This window comes from Crinia signifera, chromosome 2, assembly GCF_055691185.1.
Source record: "Crinia signifera chromosome 2, ASM5569118v1, whole genome shotgun sequence".
Lineage (NCBI taxonomy): Eukaryota > Metazoa > Chordata > Amphibia > Anura > Myobatrachidae > Crinia > Crinia signifera.
Window position 1 is genome coordinate 280437680 of NC_139218.1, and position 19294 is coordinate 280456973.

The window sequence follows — 19294 nt, forward strand, 5'->3', positions numbered from 1 at the left end:
GCCCCCCTGTGGAGTGTTAAGCCAGGTGTAGACTCTATGCTGGGCATAGTATTGTTGGACTTTTACCAGCTTTTCCCTCTTGTACTTCAAGAGTTCCATCTTGTATTGTTCCACCTGTGTCTGCAACTTGGATATGAGGTCCTGTGTCTTATCAGCTTTTATCTGCAGTAAATGCTCCATCTCAAATTTAGAGATTTTTTCTTTGGTGGCATTATGCTCTTTGGTGGCTTCCTCCACCACCAATAGAATCAGGTCCATGGAGCATTTATTGAGGACCGCGATCCAGCGTTTGCAAAACTCCATACTGTACCGTCCTATAGTGGGTGTATTATGCACCCTGAATCCTCTGGGTATCTGCTTTGCCCTAAAATAGTCAGACAAGGTCCTTCCATGGTACAGAAAGTCTAGTTCACGCTCTTTGAGGCGAAACAGCTCCCTGTATAATTCCTCTGTTGTTTGTGCAATGTTACCATCAAACGCTGGCTCCTTGTGTAGAATGTGCTCTGCCTCTAAATCTGACAGGCTGAGCGTCTCATATGTATCACACTGCAGCAGAAAGGTGGAGAATTCCTGTGAGTCTGCTTGTGAGCTGGCCATGGTACTGTCTGTACTGTGGGTCAGGTAGGATTTTCTAAACGCTGCTGGTCATCAGAATCTGATGCGGAGACGTCCTGAAAGTTAAGTCTGGAAAGAAGTGGGTTGCCTTGGGACATCCAATCACCTACGCGGTGATTCTGGATGAATATATGCAAGACGTGTGGTCCCTGGCACTCCCGATACCCCCACTGGAGGGGTTTCCTGCCCCGTTGCCTTCCCGGAGAAGGGGATGCCTCCTTGTAGATACTGGTAGAATAACGGGCGGCACTCGGAGTCTTTGAAAACGTGAAGCAGTGAAGCTATTTATTGGATCTACCAAGTGCAAGTGCACTTGCCAAGTGCAAAACAAAGTGAATTTAAACATAACTTACCGGCATGTCTCCTCTCCGCCGCGCTCCCGCACGTCCTCCGTCGCCGGAACTCTCCTGTGACCACTTCCGTCTTCCTCACTGGCTTCCGGCGGGTACTGGAGGTCCCTGGCGTCATTGGTCGCTATGGTAACGCGGCGTCGTCAGAGGCTGCACTGCAGAAAAAACATGTAATACAAATATTATTAAAACACGTGCAAATTCATTGCAAACTTATATCTGCAATCTAAGTGCTTTATTATGGAAACATATTACGTGATGAATCCTTAAAAATGTGACCAACATCATAAGACCATGTGTATACACATGGATGTAAAAGTGTACTCATTAAAAAACGCTACTAACCTACATGAAAAGAAGTACCCTATTGGGCACCGTGATTAAAAAGGAGCACCATCACCCTGTTTCTGCAGGGGAGTATAAGCTCCTATTGGCGCTTCTACCTATACCAACCGTGTCGACAGTATCTGTGTCGACCATTTGCAGCTAATGTAAAAACTATATGGTATTATCAATATTTTACAACTGCTAGTCTCAGGAATTCTCTTTGTAATATCTAGTACATCAATGTAATAGACTAATCTGCTGATGGTGTGCATTCAGACAAAGTGGATGAGCCCTAGTGAGTCATTGAGTCCTCGTGGATAGATGGTACTCAATTTATGAATCCATCAGGACTCTAATTGCAAAAGTTTTTTCGCCCTGTTGCCTCCTCTGCTTTCTGGTACATGATCAATGATCTTGTACTGAAGTGTAGCCATGCTGTGTTTTTTTACCGCAAGGTGTATTGCCTGTTCTTCAACTCCAGGATTGTTGGTGTGGACCCCTTCACTTCTACTGGATCCTGTCACTTGTGGTGCCCTATCACCCACGGACTTACTGCAATCCCCCCCAATTGGGAACTCTCCCATCCGATGCATGGTGGCCTACCTTCCTCCTAATATCCAGCGGCACAATTCCAGCGTGCTTTCTTGGAGGTCTTTGCCTAAGTGAGCAATCAACCATCTTCAAAAGCTGCCCTTTGGTCCGGCGGACACCGCTTCAATTCCACTTGGGGTGACACAACCTTCCCCCACTCCTCTACACCCCGTCTCCCCTTGGTCACCATTAGACGAGGGGCATCACCTTGGAGCGGAAGCCGACCAATTTCCCACGGCTTAACAAAGTGCTGTTCATTTCCGTGAGGATCTCATATCATCTGAGTGGGAAACATGGGATATTGACATGGTAAAGTGCACTCTTCAGTGACTATTTTTTTCTCCCCTCCCCCTTTTTCACCTCCCCCCCCCAATACTTACCTCCGAATTTCACATTTATTGGGCCCATCCACATTCCAACCTATCCTGTGAAGAACCCCACTTTCATGTCAGCCGGCAACGGTCTTTACATTGTGATTGTATTCATGTTTATATGTATTTTATGCTCCTATTTTGATTTTTGATTTTAAACAGTAAAATAATTTTACTACATAGTAATAAGTTGTGTGCCAGTGTATTCTTAGCGCTGCTCTCACGCTCCGAGCGTGTTTGGTGATTGCTACTAAAAAGACTACTTTGATTGTTAGCAATTTAAGCGATATTTCCTGAAGTGGTTCAAATGGAGCCACTACTAATGTATTTAACACCAAGTTAAGGTCCCAAGGTGCCAGTGGGCTATGAAATTAAGGTTTTATACGTTTAGCTGCTTGTACGAACCTCTGGATGTACTTATTCTCAGCTAGCTTCCAGTCTAGCATAGCAGATAAGGCTGAAATTTGCACTTTAATAGAGCTGATTGATAAGTTCTTATCTAGCCCCTGCTGAAGAAACTCCAGAACCACTGCCAGATCTTTAGTTCGACCGCCCCTTGATCTACAGAACGCTACATATTTCTTCCAGATTCTATGGTAAGTAAGAGACATGGACTTTTTTCTGGCCTTGAGTAGAGTTTTCACTACTTTATTGGAAACCCCTTTTCTCTCTAGCATCTGGGTCTCACCAGCCACGCCGTCAACTTCCAAGTAGATGGTTGGGCTCTCCATAACCTGTTCTGACCTATTAAGTTGTCCAGATCCGGTAGCCTCCATGGATCCTCTACTGCCATCTCCAATAGTTTAGAAAACCACGCTCTCCTCGGCCAGTATGGGAGTATCGCTATTCCTGTCACCTTTTCTTGTTGGATCTTGTTCAACAGTCTCGCTATTACTGGGAAGGGAGGAAACACATACACGAAGTCCGCTTCCCACCTTGTGGTCAGGGCATCCTGCTGTTCCACCTGTGGGTCCCAATGCCTTGAAAGAAACCTTTGGAGTTTTGCATTCTTCCCTGTGGCCATTATGTCCACTTGAGGCTGACCCCACATCTCTACGATTTGCTCGAATACATCTGGAGACAACTCCCACTCTCCTGGCTGTATCAGCTGCATGCGGAGGCTGTCTGCCTGCAGATTCTCCTTGCCTGCCACAAACACCGCTGTAAGGATGGCCACTTGACTCTCTGCCCAGGCAATTACCTTTGATACTTCTGACACGAGCTCTCAGCTTTTTCCCTTTGCCTGTTCAAGTAGGTTACTACAGATTGATTGTCGGACCTTATGACAACGTCCCTTCCTACTAGCGAGCTCTGTAGGTGTTTGCAGGCCATCAGGACCGCCCTCATTTCTCTGACGTTTGAGACTTACTTCTTTGGGCAGGACTCCCTGAACCATACGGTCCCCGCAGACCGCTCCCCAGCCTATTCAACTGGCATCGGTGGTTACCACCTTCTGTCTTGACACCACAAACATTCTTCCTTTCTCTAGTCTTTGCCTGAGAGACCACCATGCTAGGTCCTGACGGGCTTCCTTTGACAGATGAATTATCTGATTCTTGTTTTTTCCGTCGCCGTCCCACTGCATGAGAAAACAGCTTTGCACAGCCCTCATGTGGAACCGCTGCCATGGTACGGTATCTAAAGCTACAGAAATCAGGCCGAGAACTTTCATACAGTCTCCTGAGAAGACCACTTTTTTGTTCTGAAAGAGAAATCTCTCTTTTATTAACTGTTCCCTTCTGTCGTCTGTCAGTTTTATTGTCATGTGAATTGTGTCTATCCATACTCTCAGGTATTTTACCACGCGGGCAGGAACCATTTGACTTTTCTCTTGATTTATCAGCCATCCGTGCTTCTCCAAGTACTGCCTGACTTGCACAGTGCATTTTTCTGCATCCTTTTTTGTCTTTGCCATGATCAGTAGGTCGTCCAGGTAAGGCCACACGGAAATGCCCTGCTGCCTCAGGTTGGCGATAAGTACCACCAACCAATTTGTGAATGTTCTTGGAGATGTAGCCAGGCCGAATGGCAGGGCGACAAACTGATATGTTGCCCCCCTAAACGGAGCCTTAAGTACCTGTGATGACCTGCATATATCGGTATGTGGAGGTATGCATCTCGAAGGTCTATTGTAGTCAGAAACGCCCCTTCCTCTGGAAGAATCGTACTCAGTGATTCCATCCTGAATTCTTTCACTATAATGTAGGCTTTTAATCTTCTTAGATCCAGGATAGTCCTGAAACCGCCCGAGGGCTTCCTGACTATGAAGAATCTTGATTGCCAGCCTCTCCATTCTTGTTACTTTGGTACTCTCACTACCACCTTTTGATTGATCATTTTTTCTAGGCTGTCGATTAATGCCGACTTCTCTACTGGATCTCGAGGAATTGGAGACTGTTTTCCAATAGCCTGGAAACTTCGCAAATTCTATCTTGTATCCGTATTCTATTATCTCCAACGCCCATCTGTCTTCGACAGACTGGGACCAGACCTGCTTGAACTGCAGCAGTCTGCCCCCAACTGTCCCTTTGGCGTCATTGGTTGAACTGTCTTGAGGAATATCTCCCCTCTCTGCCTCTTTGACCACGAAAAAAGCTCAGATTCGCAGCCCAAGATCTTCAGAAGCTTCTCCCTGGCCTGTAGGTCCTCGCTTCTTTAATTTCAGATGACTGATACTTAAGTGACCTGTTGACTAAGGTTTTTTCCCTTGTGTTGCGGCAGCCAGACCGACTTACCACCAGAAATTTTTGTGATGATATCATCAAGTTTAGTACCAAATAAGTACTGCCACTGAAATGGTAAAAACAACAGCTTCTGTTTTGACTGCGTATCTGATGCCCACAGCTTGAGCCACAGCGCTCTTCTGGCCACCGCAGTTGTTGTGCTTGATCTCGCCGCTAGCTTCACTGCATCCAAACAGGCATCACACAAACTCTACCGCAATCTAAAAGTTCTGTATAGTTTTAATCAGGTCTGTTCTCTGAATGCCATCCAATGTATCCAACTCTAGGTCATGACGCTTTGATCGCTGCTCCTGAGTTAACGTGTTGTTTCCTAAGGCTAACCTCAATCTTACTTTCCATTGCGTCTTTAAAAGATGTTAGCATCCTCTAGTGGAAGCGTGTTTTTTGGGAAATCCTCGCAATGGTGGCATCAACTCTTGGACTCTTGGGGCTTCCTCCCAATTTTTCACTTGCTCGCTCTCAAATGGATACAACTTGGATACTCTGAGCGGAACCGCCACTTTCTTATCCGGGTGCTTCCATTCTTCTTCTACCAGTTCTTTCAATGCCTTGGATACAGGAAATATTTTACTCTCTTTTTATCTTGAAAAAGCTAATCCTGCAATTTTTCCTCTTCCTGAGTCTCTTCTATCTTCAGGGATTTATTTATAAGAGCCAATATATTTTCTAATAGTACAGGATTAAAGTCTGCCTCTGCTTTATCCTGTGTAATTTCCCCTTCAACTTCTTCCTCTCTAAACGCTGGACCTTCTCCAGAGTCTTGAGATCCCCCTGAGAATTCAGCTCTGCTCCTTTTTGCCTGCATCTTTTCCGCATCTTCCTTAGTAATAAATGTGTCAGCTAATGCAGTTTTTAGCATCTGTGGCATGCTGAGTCACTTTACAAGCATTACACGTGGAGCCTATGCATTTCTCAGGTCGGGCTTTATCACACAGACTGCACTTTGTTGAGTGATGTCTTTTATGCTTAGCCTTTGCTTCAGCCTTCCCCTTGCTTGTATCAGATCTACAAGTATACACATATATATCAGCATCTTCATATTACTTCCAACCATTCTTAAACAACTTCTGGCTTACCCTGACTTTTTCTGCTGCTTTTTCTCCTCATCCATACTGAAATGTTTAACTGCCTTGAAGCTAGAAGCAATAACACACAAAGTAAGGCTGATGTATGCTCCTCCAGCAACTGCTGTCAACGGAGTCTTACCCGGTCTACTTATATATTATGCAAGTTTTTGTAGTCTATGCGTGATTCAAGTTTCCTACCACAAACACCGCCGCTGCCATCAGACACTAGCCTGTTTCATCAGCCGGCTTTTATTTCCTTATCCGGGTTTTAAGGCGCGCCTTGATGACGCGCCCCCTGCCAGCGCGGCGCCTCCGTGATGTCAGACGCCGGCGCATACACTCCTCCGGCTTCACGTAAGAAGGGTGCCCAGCATCCTGCATGTCATTGTGCCACGCCTCTGCCTGGCGCCCTCGTGTCAGACGCTGCTTGCCTGACCCTCCAACTCAGCGCCCGAAGGGCGCCCTGTATCCATGCGTATGTTGCCATTAAGGAACCCTCCAGGATGCCGCTCCAGCCGACTAAGGTACCTCTTACTGCTCTCGACAGCGGGGACCTGTATTCAAGTTCCTTTGCCTCAACCCAAAACTGCTCTAGGCAGCGGAAAGGGCCGCAGCTCAGGGTAAGCCCTTCCACTACCCTGGAAAGAAAAAAAAAAAAGACACTGAGGCCTACGGAGGCGGAGCTTATATAGGGGCCAGTGTTCTTTTTTTGTTTCCTTCCAGAGTACTACCCTTCGGGACTTAACACATTAGTTGACTGCCATGGGGAGGTAGAGGAAACATTATTAATTCAAACAACAAATTCTAATTTTATTGTTTTTTGTTTTCAATAAAAATCTAAATCACACATACAGTACACACACACACATTTTGCATACATTTGCAAACATTCACATGTACATTAATATTTAAACTACTTACAGCAGCAGACATGATGGCGGATCCTCCCCAGCAGATCCTGCTGTCTTCTCCTTAAATCGGACCACAGCTGCTCGAGTTGAGCGACGGTTTGCCTCACTCCGGTCCGGGCTCTTATTCTGCGCCGGGCTGCATTATAGGCCCGGCGCTTATCAGCATTGCTGATATAGGCCCCAGGTCCATTACTTCCACCAGGGCCACTAGTTCCCTCTGGGAGGAGGGTGCGTCCCTAATGGAAGTAATATTGGCAATGGCGCAGCACATAATTGCAGGTACATATATAAGTTATGCTGTTCACTGATTGGTTGCAAACATTATTTGGTATAAACTTTATTAATCCTTTCAATATTAACAGTATGTGTGCGTTTAAATGTATGCCAGACTTTAATATCTACACAGGCGTACACATGCTTGCCCATATCGTCAGTGTACTGAGTGATTCGTACATATGAATACATACAGTACTTAAAAAAAAAAAAAAAACGGACCAGCGAATAGTTTGCATCTGCATTAAATCATATTAATAGATATGTATATATCACCTAATGACACCTGTTATGCTGTCCTAAAGTGTGGCATAGCCTTACTATCCGGATTGCAATATAACAAACACACATACATTGATCTCTATGACAGAGAATGTCAGCAGGAAGGCAGAGGAACGGAGGAGGAGAGACCAGCGGCCAAATGACCCAGTCAGACCAAGGGTCAGCCTCACAGCCAGAGGTAGCCCCAAGTTCTGTGGCTCAACCAGGGCCAAGCAACCAGGCAGATGTGCCATTGCTTGAAACATCTGAGACCCAACAGTTGCGTACGGACATGACTGCCCACCCCAGCAATGGGTCTGCATCATCAAGGAAGCGTGGTAGGCAGGATAGCAACAAAAAACACAAGAACCCCTGCATTTCTGAAGCGTGAACTATAGATTTTGGTACCCCGAGCATGGGAATGGATTGAGTTAACCCCCAGGAAGCTGACCCACTCTGCGAAGGACAAGATATGGCCCCAAATTACAGATTAATTCAATAAGGTGGCACCACTGCACTGGGATAAGAAGTCTGTGCGCAAAAGACAAGTGTGTTGTTTGAACGGATATGTAGTTGATTGTGTAAAAATTCTAAAATAAAATAGACCTTTTATGATAAAGGTGTGCTTATTGATAGGTCATTAGTTCCTTTACAAATGTGAGCACATTTATAGAGGGGAGTGCTGTCCAGGTGGTGTGACTATGACAATAATACAATACATATGAAGCAGCGCTAATTACATTAAATTAAAATGAAATAGAATAGCATGGGATAGTCTGAAAAAAGTAACAATTTATTAAAACATTGTTAAAAACAGTTAATAGGACTTTCATATAGTGCTAGTGCAGCCTTTTGTATGCAGGAGGGGTGTCTGGCTGAGTTGTAAGTCCTCTAATTTACGTGGCTGGATATTTGAACAACAACTTGTAAAGTCTCACCACTGACAGTGTTGGGATTTTTCCAATTTGGGTTCAATGGTCCTCACTATGGGCTTTATTCTAGTCCACTCTTTCTGACAAAAACCTTCTTAGATGGACAAAACCATGTGCACTGCAGGTGGGGCAGATGTAACTTGCGCAGAGAGAATTAGATTTGGGTGAGTTATTTTGTTTCTGTGCAGGGTAAATACTAGCTGCTTTATTTTTACACTGCAATATAGATTTCACGTTGAAGTAAAACCCCACCCAAATCTAATTATCTCTGTACAAGTTACATCTGCCCCACCTGCAGTGCACATGGATTTGTCAGAAAGAGTGAACTAGAATAAGTCCCTATGATGCGGTTGTGCACTGTTGCGAAGGGGCCGCTGGAGGAAGATCAAGGACTTTGTGGGGCTTCCCAGATTTTTGGTGGTGGAAATTCGCTGTTTAGGATGTTTTGATTCCAAATCAGATAATTTCAGCCAGGTAGAGGATAAAGCTTGTGCCAGTAATTACTCCACTTTGGGTCTGCTCACACTGCCACCAACACGTTTCACTGAGCTCGGTCAGCTTTTTCATCACCTTGAAACCTCTAATCAGGATCACGCTATGGCTCAACTAACAATTCTGGCAAAAGTAAAAATGAAAGAAATAATGCAGATTTTCCTTATGATCTCTTGGTTCTGAACAAATCATCCACAGGAGTCTACAGACTTTCAATATCCCAAAGGTTCAGGACCTGGTGCACTGGTTTAACCAGATAATACAAACATTAAATGCTGGTTCATTCTATTAATAAAACTAGAATCTCAAAATCTTTTTCAGGTTTCCATGGGTGTTTTGTTGGACATTACTTCTCCATCTTTACTTTAAGATTTCATCCAATTCTACCTGCATTGGGACGCTGCAATACAATTCTGGGTACTTCCCCAGTCCACATATAATTGCCAACTGTCAGACAAAGGAATCCTTTCAGCACAACAATATTCAAAACAGGTGAGTGGTGTGAAGCACAGAATGTTAATCATACAGTAACCTATAACAATCACAGACAAAGAAATGGTCAACCTTTCAACACAAATGGTCATAGAATAGAATATTCCTGGTTTAGAAGGTAAAGACGAAAATTTTTGTTTCAATATGTATTTTGTGTGTCTGACAGAGATGCTCACCACAATCCTGAGAATTCCATTAAAATATTGGGGACCTAAAGGTTTGTCAAAAAAGGTACTCTCCATAATATGCAGTAGAGAGGGCGTACTGCATATTTACACAATATATTATGCCAAGGGTTCCTCCTTGAGCTTATGATGACAAACTACTGCATTATAGAGTTAGGTATACTATCCTGTGAGTAACTGCAAATACAATGTGTGCCTCAGCGGGTGGTGGTATTTCCTGATGTCTATGGTATTGTGCAAAAGAGCTAGACTTTAAGAATTGATACCCCCACACTGTGGGTGTTTAATTACACATTTTTGCAACTTCACATTAATACATGAAGTGGAAGGATGAAAGACTTATGTGAGAGATGGATGGGTGTTGAATAGAGCCAAAAAACTCTGGCACCGGGCCACACAGGTCCTGTTTACAGAGTAGCACTGCAGTGGCCATCATATGCATCATGGTGTCCTGTGGCAGAGCCAGCCAGTGCAGTGAGATTCTGCAGACATTGAGTAAGGATGGTGATAGGGTCCACCACCGCACTGCCCGTCCCCAGCGACCTTTAGCCCCAGAACCGGAGTGCTACTATTGCACCACCCAGCAAACAGAAGCCTGCAAAATCACAGACCCAGTGCTACTGCAGTGCCGCCAAGCAGACAGTGAGGAGGCTGCTTCAGTCATAGACCACCCACAGGTGAGCAGTAGCATACTACTAATAAATATTTGGCATGTAATCAACCAAGCATTTTAACCACTAAATACACTTGTCTTGTAATTGCAAATTATAAACTTCACGCACATGGATTAAGATTGAGCTTGGTTTGAATATGAACAGTCTTGCATATGAACAAGATGGTTTGAATATGAACAGTCTTGTATAACATTTATGTTTTTCAGTTAACAGATAGGTGGCCATCTCCTTCTCCCTCTCTCCCTCCCTCTCCCCCCCCTGGCTAGAAAAACAAATCTAAAATTAAACATCTTGTATATAAAATTTGGTTTTCTAATCAACTTTAAGTGGTATTAGTTTTAGTTGCATGAAGAATAGATGGAGGGGCTCTAAATAATACGGTAAGCTACTACATACACTGAAATGTAGAGTTAAGAGAAGCATTGGCTCTCTTCACAACAGCTATCCATGTATGGGATGCAGTACATAGCACATGTAACCATGGTTGTTGTGTAGAGGGAAATTTATTGAACTCTTAATACCTTTCTTAACCCCAATTTTGTCGGGAGAGGAAGAGGAGGGGGGAGGGTCTTCAAAAATGCAGATTTAAATATGGCGGCAATTATATTATATTTTAGGGAACGTAGTGTTCATTCTAGCACCCGCTATCTTTGAAAACCCATGCAGTTCCTCTTCCCTACATGGGGTGTCGCTGTCTGCTGTAGTGCTTCTGGCACAGTGTGGTCTGTATATCAGCACTGATATGCCTACCTGACCTGTGCTAGAAACACCACAGCAGACAGCGACACCCCAGGCAGGGAAGAGGAACTACATGGATTTTTAAAGATAGCGGGTGCTAGAATGAACACTAGAACGTACTTGCAGGGTTACATTTTTTAGGGTCTCGTCCACAGATGTTAGTGATTTTGGGGTTATACTTTGTGGTGTTCATTCTGAATAAAACGTTGGTTGTTTTTGATTGGCTGTAGTAGAATTGGCATTAAAACGAGTGTTAATCAGCGTTACATTTGAAAGAATACTAATCACCTGTTGAAGTAAGGACTTCTGAAAAGCAATAATAATATCAAAGCATTGTAATTCACTTTAAGATTATTTACATCACTGCATTTCTAACCAACAAAAATAACATTTCAAAACAAAAGACATGGTTTATTTAGAGAAGTGTTTTGTGATGTAGTAAAACAGTCTTTAATGATGTGAGCTTTACATATTACAAAAGGGAAAAAAGCTAAGACAGGAATATATAAATATTTACAGTGGAAAAATAGACAGATCAAACAGGCTTGCATGTACCCTTTCCTAAGACAACGCTACTAATTTATTTACATTACTTAGGAGGTAAGAATGGATACTTTAAACATTTTATAATTTCTATAGGCCTATAAAAAGGTGTATATATTTTTTTAACTTAGTTATGCTTACCACAAAGAAGAAATAAGAAAACATCATGTGATGTGTTTACACTGTCAAAATACTTTCCCGTGGCAAAAAGAAAAAAGTATTTTTTTTACAGAAAAGTACCAATGTGGCATTAGGTTTGGCGTAATAAACTACAATTAAAATAAATCGGTCTATAAATTCAAATTTTTTTTATTTAATCCCTTTATCTTAAGACAATATATATTCAGGACTAAAGGGGTGAGCAATTTTTGATCAAAGATAAAAGGTGTAAGCAAATAAATAAAATCCAATTTGAACACAAAAATAAAAACCACAAACATACATTTTCATAAAAATATGTATTACTGAAATTTACAGTGTAAACAAGTCCACTCTGCTTTTTTCATAAACGAACTATGCTGTATAAAAAGAAGCATACGATACCTTCCAATATGCTGTATACACACAATGAAATGCTGAAGACTAAATAAATATAAGCACTTCCCATTATTTGGTTTGCTTGTTTGAAGGGGGAGGTATTACCATTCATTTATTTAATTTATTTGTAGTGCTGGATTTCAGGTGCACCACTGAAATCTCCTTAAATGGCAATTGTTTATTTCAAGAATGCAGTATCATCTTAATGTCTGTTGCAGCTGTTGGCTCCTGGGTCATTCAATCGGCAATATGTCCGTAGATAGCAAAAAACACATCTTAATATTTAATAGCGTACAGAGCAACCATGTAATTACTTATTGATAACCTTAATATGATTCATTTTGTAATGAAGGGTATACATTGGTTTAGCCAGCAGGAAGCTTAGAACTAAAAAAATGTACATTTACTTTGGAAAAGTTCCAGTCGCCTTATACATGTAAGCTGCGTCTTCCTCTGGCACCCAGTGACATACGAAGCCTTGGCTCTCTTGCTTTATAATGTTCATTGAAGTCCAGCCTAAAGCTTAAAAACCTCAGGCTTTCATCTGTGCTTGTTGTCAGCAAAACCAAAAATTCTTGAACAATACCCTAAAAAAGCAATAGAAAAAAAGTTAAAATATTTTAACAATCTCTAGAAATACTCAAAGTAATACCAAAGTACACAGGGGCTGATTCGTGGACAGTTGCTACGGCACACGTAGTTGTGATTGTGCATGCTGAAGATGTGCAATTTATGCAAAAATACCTAGCCATAACCATTCCTTTTTTCTTGCCACCTTTTTTTTTCTTGTCAACACCCCCAACATGGCGCTTGTCAATCACTCGACAACAAGGATAAATGTGCAAGGTGGCATTTCCATTTAACTATGATGCATGCACAGTGCAAAGCCTATGCACGCAGAGTTTAACCATACTGCAAAACATTGCCACAGTGTAAGTCCATGAATCAGGCCCACAACAAAAATAATCCTAAGCCGTAAAAATTTACAGCATTTGCCAGATACCTTGATGGTGTAGACAAGCTTCTAAAATAACCATTGCCTTGCTCACAACTATGAAATAGAATGGTATACTGGTCATTTGCCAGTATATAATTTACTGACATTGCATAAATTGTAGACAAACGTACCTAGACTTGGGTCCCCCAGTCTTAAGTCTGGCCTAGCATTTGATATTAGTATGAGGTTTAAGAGTACATCTCAGTGTTATCCTAGCGGGGCAAGCACACAAGTATTTGTTTTAAGTTCCCACCTTCTATTTTTGTAGTAAAGGAAGCATATATGGTAATTTCCAAGTTGAAACTAGTAACCAATTCATAAAAAAGCCACAGAAGATAACAATTATTCCCACACTATAACAGAGAATATCACTGTAAATAAGGATATGTGGTACTTATGTAATATCTGGGCTCCCGGTTTTCTTATGAGACCGTGTGCGCTCGCCACGCTTCGGGCACGGTGGCTCGCTGCGCTCGCCACACTATATAAAATCAACTCCATGCGTAGTTGGATAGTAGGGGTATGAAAAAATGGGGTGCATTTAACATGGGAGTCCAGATAATACATAAGTACCGGATATGTATATGCTACCATTGTTACAGATCCCCACTTTTGCCTGAGAACCTTTCTCTCTGGAAGGCAGCATTCGGGACACCACCACCTGCTCAATTTTGGGTTGCCTTTATTGATACCCACCAATTTCAACTTCCAGCTTTAATACGATAACTAGGCAGATCAATCTAATCGCAGGACTCCACCATAAGTATTATTGCTTTGTGCACGGTTATTTATTTTACCACAATCAAATATAATCAAATTTCTCATACTGTAAATCTGAATATTTATACCCAATATGTTTAAATAAATTTCATCCATTTTTGTAATACCCAATTGATCTAATACTTTATTATTAGCGTTCCAAAATTCCAGTGTCGTTCACAATTGTTATATAACTTTTAAAAAAATAGTGTAAAAAAATAAATAAAAAGATTGTATTTCCTATATAAAAGTTAAACATTACGGGTCATAATGATTAATAAAAAGGTTTGCTTGGCAATTTCCACACCTATTTTGACAAATTCACTTAGTCAAAGGGTTAACTATAGTATTAGCCATCAGGTTTTTTTTTTTAACTGCTTTATTCTCCCTTTTGAATAAAATGGAGATATTTAGGTACATTTACAAAGATGGGAGTTCTATTGAAGATGGGATGTTGCCAACAGTAAGCAATCTGATTCTACTTCTTATTCATGTAGCACCTTCTAGAAGATAATAGACAGAGGGGAGTATGCAATCTGCCCCCGCTATTTCCGACACGGGAAATAGCGGCGGCTCCCTATTCAATGCTGTCATTAATGACAGCATTGATGCGGGATCATGGCAGAACGGGCCCAACTTCAGAAGTGGTCGGGCCTGGTCTGCCCATTACGCCCGTGGATTGACGTTATCCGGGCCGCAGATAGACAATCCACGTCTGTTTTCGCTGGGACATTGAATCCCGTCTGTTGTTATGCGGTCTGACTGCAAACGGGCCTGGATCACGGCTGTCAGCGGGTATCGACAGCCCTGAACCCACATTGCATACCCCCAGAATCTGATCGGTTGCTATGGGCAACGTTCAATCTTCAAGAGAACTCCTTAGTAAATTTACCCCATTGCATCTTGTTTGTGAGCCCAGTTGTATGAAGTCTATTCATTTAACTTTATAAAAGCATTACATTTTTAATTTGTCTCTAAGAAACAATTTAAGTACAGTATTAGTTTAAAAGGCAACTGCATCATAAATGTGAATATAAAACCTTCTTTTCCCAATATTCCTTCAGAACTCAAACACATTATTTTATAGAACTAAAAGGCAGTCAATCCTCTTGTGTTTTCTTGCGTCAAACTATTGTTTCCTATGTAACAATCTGTTACATTTATTAAATTTGACAAAAAAAAGGTCAAACAAACACAATGGGTCTACCGAGGTGAACATTTTACACCTTGATAATTCTTCGGAGGACAAATTAATTAGTTTAGTAGTCTGTCGTCTTTGATTTAATCTTCCCTCCTCCCCATACTACGGATTTGTGTAGAGAAATCAACCAGTACTAACAATTAGGAAGCCCAAAATGGCAAAAGGAACAAACCAATAACGATGAATATTATATGGTCACAACGAAACGCATCAGTGGTTTCATCTCACCACTACCAACTACTCACTGGTATTCATTACTTCAAGTAGGTTACTCTAGTTCAGGCATGTCCAAACTATGGCCCTCCAGCTGTTGTGAAACTACAAGTCCCATCATGCCTTGCCACAGTTTTGCTATTAGTGAATGCTAAAACTATGGAAATGCATGCTGGGATGTGTAGTTTCACAACAGCTGGAGGGCCACAGTTTGGACATGCCGGCTCTAGTGGATTGTAATATGACTTTTCTTATTAACCCCTTCCCGACATTTGACGTACATTTACGTCATGGTCGGGAAGTACTTCCCGACACATGGCGTAAATGTACGTCATGGCTTGTAACTGTCACCGCGTCTATAGACGCGGTGACAGTTTCAACATGTCTGCTGTCCCTGACAGCAGACATGTCCCTGCATGCCCAGGGGGGGCTGCGATGCCGCCCCCCCGTCGGCGATCGCTGTGATTGGCTGTTCAGTGTGAACAGCCATTCACAGCGTTTTCTGTGTCACCGGCGAATAACGTTCGCCGGTGACACGCGATCGGAGGTGATTGGTGCTGTAAAGTACAGCACCAATCACCGCGGGGTGTAAGGGTGACACTGGTGTCACCCCACCTCACCCCGCCCGCCCCCAAAGGCCGTGATTGGTTCGTCGGACCGACGGACCAATCACAGCCAAGGAGGGGGATTTAAACTAACGGTGACTGCACTGCAGACGCCATTTACTGACCTGAACCGAGCAAAATACTTACCTGATCACTGCTTCATCACTGCTTGTAGTGTGCTGGATGCTTCCTGGATCATGTTACTACTTGTGACTTCCTGTGTTGTGAACTTGTGCTGCTGCAGTGTAATAGCGTTAGATAGAGAGAGATAGAGAGATAGAGAGAGATAGTGTCAGAGAGTGCTATATTTTGTGCTGCTGCAGTGTGATATAGTTATAGATAGAGAGATAGAGAGAGAGATAGAGATAGTGACAGATTGTGCTATATATTTTTTATATAACTGACTGCTGCCCCCCTTTTGTGCTGATCAGTATAAATTAACTGATCAGCAACTTTTTGGGGGCGCAGGTTTTTTTTTATATATATATATATATACCTGTCAGTGCTGCTGCTGCAGTGTCATAGAGTGATAGATAGTGAGAGATAGAGAGATAGAGAGATAGAGAGAGATAGTGACAGAGAGTGATAGAGACTGCTATATTTTGTGTCTGCTGCCCCCCTTTTGTGCACCCCCAGCAACTTTTTGGGGGTGCAGGGGTTATTTTTCCTATATATAACTGTCAGTGCTGCTGCTGCAGTGTCATAGAGTGATAGATAGTGAGAGATAGAGAGATAGAGAGAGATAGTGACAGAGAGTGATAGAGAGTGCTAAATTTTGTGTCTGCTGCCCCCGCCTTTTGTGCTGATCACTATATCTGAGGTGATCAGCAACTTTTTGGGGGTGCAGAGGTTTTTTTTTTTTATATATACCTGTCAGTTGCTGCCAGTTGCACCAAAGGTTGTGCACCTGCTGCCCCTCACTGGTAATCAGTGTCGCATCACTGATCACCTTTTTTTTTTTTTTGTGGGTGCTGTGGGGTCTTTTTTTACACACACTGTGATTTTGTGGGTGTCCTGTGGCCACTGTGCGCTGATCAGTGACGTACATCACTGATCATCTTTTTCGGCACAGGGTTGATCTATTTTTTTTTTCTTGATCAAATTCCTGTTGCCTTTGAGCGCTGTTCAGTGACGGACGTTACTGACCAACATCTGTGCTCAATTTTTGGCGCAGGACCTTTTTTTTTTTTTTTTTTAACCCCTTCAATTTATTTTTTTTTAACCCCTTCAATTTTTTTTTTTTTTAACCCCTTCAATTTTTTTTTTTGTATAAAGTATTTTTTTTTTCTGCACTACATACACACTACACACTACATACCCCCGGGTTGAAATAAAGTTTGTACCCCCCCCTACACTATACACGTGTTGAAACATTTCACTACCAGTAACACAAAAATAAAAATGGCATCCCAAATGTCATCTCAAATGTCATCCCAGTCATCCAGAAGAATGTATTCAGCGGAGGAGGCATATGCCATGCTTGCCTCTGACTCTGACACAGCCAGTGAGGCAAGCGGGGAATTTGAAGGATTCGTCTTAAGCTCCTCTTCCTCCTCTGGTGATGAGGGACCCCCTCAAAGACGCCCCCGTAGAGCAGCTGAGACCCCCCCCCAATAATTGATCTCGTATGGACCCCACCACCAGACAATTTTGAGCCCCAGGTTCCTGAGTTTTTGGCCATGCCAGGAATCCAATTTGATTCCACAGGTCTCAGAGAAATTGACTTTTTCAAATTATTTTTCTCTGATGATTTTATAAATTTAATGGTGGACCAAACTAATTTATATGCCCAGCAGTTTATTGCTCAAAACCCCACGTCATCATTTGCTAGGTGGACCCCTGTAGATGCAGTAGAGATGATGACGTTTTGGGGTCTGGTGTTTCATATGGGCATAGTAAAAAAGCCAGAAATTAGGCAATATTGGAGTACAGATGTTCTGTACAGCACCCCATTTTACCGTATGGCCATGCCCCGGGCTCGATTTGAGACGATCCTTAAATTTTTGCATTACAACGATAATGCACAGTGCCCACCCAGAGATGATCCCACCTTTGACCGGCTATTCAAAGTCAGGCCGGTCATTGATCATTTCAGTGCCAAATTTGAAGAGATGTACATCCCAGATAAATTCATTTGCATAGACGAGTCCCTTATACATTTTAAAGGAAGGGTTAAATTCCGCCAGTACCTTCCCAGTAAGAGGGCAAGGTATGGCATAAAAATGTATAAGCTGTGTGAAAGCACCTCAGGGTACACTCACAGGTTTAGGGTATATGAAGGGAAGGATTCAAGAATTGAACCGCCAGAATGCCCCCCCTCCCTCGTAGGTGTTAGTGGAAAAATTGTCTGGGATTTAGTGCACCCCTTCCTGGATAAAGGTTATCACCTCTATGTGGATAACTTTTACACTAGCATCCCCCTGTTTAAGGCCCTTGGTTCAAGAGGTACAGCAGCTTGCGGTACTGTGCGCAAGAACCAAAGAGGCCTCCCAAAAACGCACATTGCCCAAGTAATGAGAAGGGGTGAAAGCAGGGGAATATGCACCGAAAATATGTTGTTGGTCAAATATAAGGACAAGAGGGATGTCCTTATACTGACAACAATTCACGGAGACAGTACCACCTCCGTCCCTGTACGAGGTACCAGTACCCACACCTCAAAACCTAATTGTATCCTGGATTACAATAGGTACATGGGCGGAGTGGATCTTTCAGATCAGGTACTGAAGCAGTACAGTGCCCTGCGGAAAACAAAAATCTGGTACAAGAAGCTGGCCGTGTATATCATCCAGATGGCACTGTATAACGCTTACGTGCTATTCCGTTCTACCGGCCAGAGGGGGACATTTATGCACTTTCAAGAGGAAGTCATAAAGGGCCTAATATTTGGGAACCAGCAGGCAGAGGGCCCCAGTACTTCTAGTACTGGCCCCCGTATTGTACCAGGGCAGCATTTTCCTGATGAAATCCCCTCCACTGGAAAAAAGGGCAGGACACAAAAAAGGTGCAAAGTTTGCTATAAAAAGGGAATAAGAAAGCAAACTATTTTCCAGTGTGACACTTGCCCCGACAAACCCGGCCTATGTATAAAAGGAGTGTTTTAAATTATACCACACATCTATGGATTATTAGGTTCATAATTTCACCGTGCTTCGGGGGTCTTGCTAATGCCACATAGCACCCACCATTCATTTCACCAGAATCAGAGCCGCAAAATCCAAAAATCACTCCTTCCCTTCTGAGTCCTGCCATGCACCCAACTGGTATTTTTTGGTCACATGTGAGGCATTGCCGTACTCGGGAGAAATTGGGGCACAGATTTTGGGGTGCTTTTTCTCCTTCATACCTTCTGAAAATAAAAAATTTTGAGCCAGAACTGCATTTTTGTGTAAAAAAATGTAATTTTTCATTTTCAC

At 42.6% G+C, this 19294-nt stretch overlaps 1 protein-coding gene across 1 annotated transcript in view; it reads right to left on the reverse strand.

Annotated features, from left to right (window-relative positions):
• Positions 1–11408: 11408 nt before the first annotated feature.
• Positions 11409–19294, reverse strand: part of TUBGCP3 (tubulin gamma complex component 3) — a 161076-nt gene continuing 153190 nt past the window's right edge. The window contains exon 22 of the mRNA XM_083168687.1: positions 11409–12690. Within this exon, the coding sequence (XP_083024813.1) occupies positions 12532–12690 (159 nt within the window). The 3' untranslated portion in view covers positions 11409–12531. The remainder of the gene's footprint in view (positions 12691–19294) is intronic.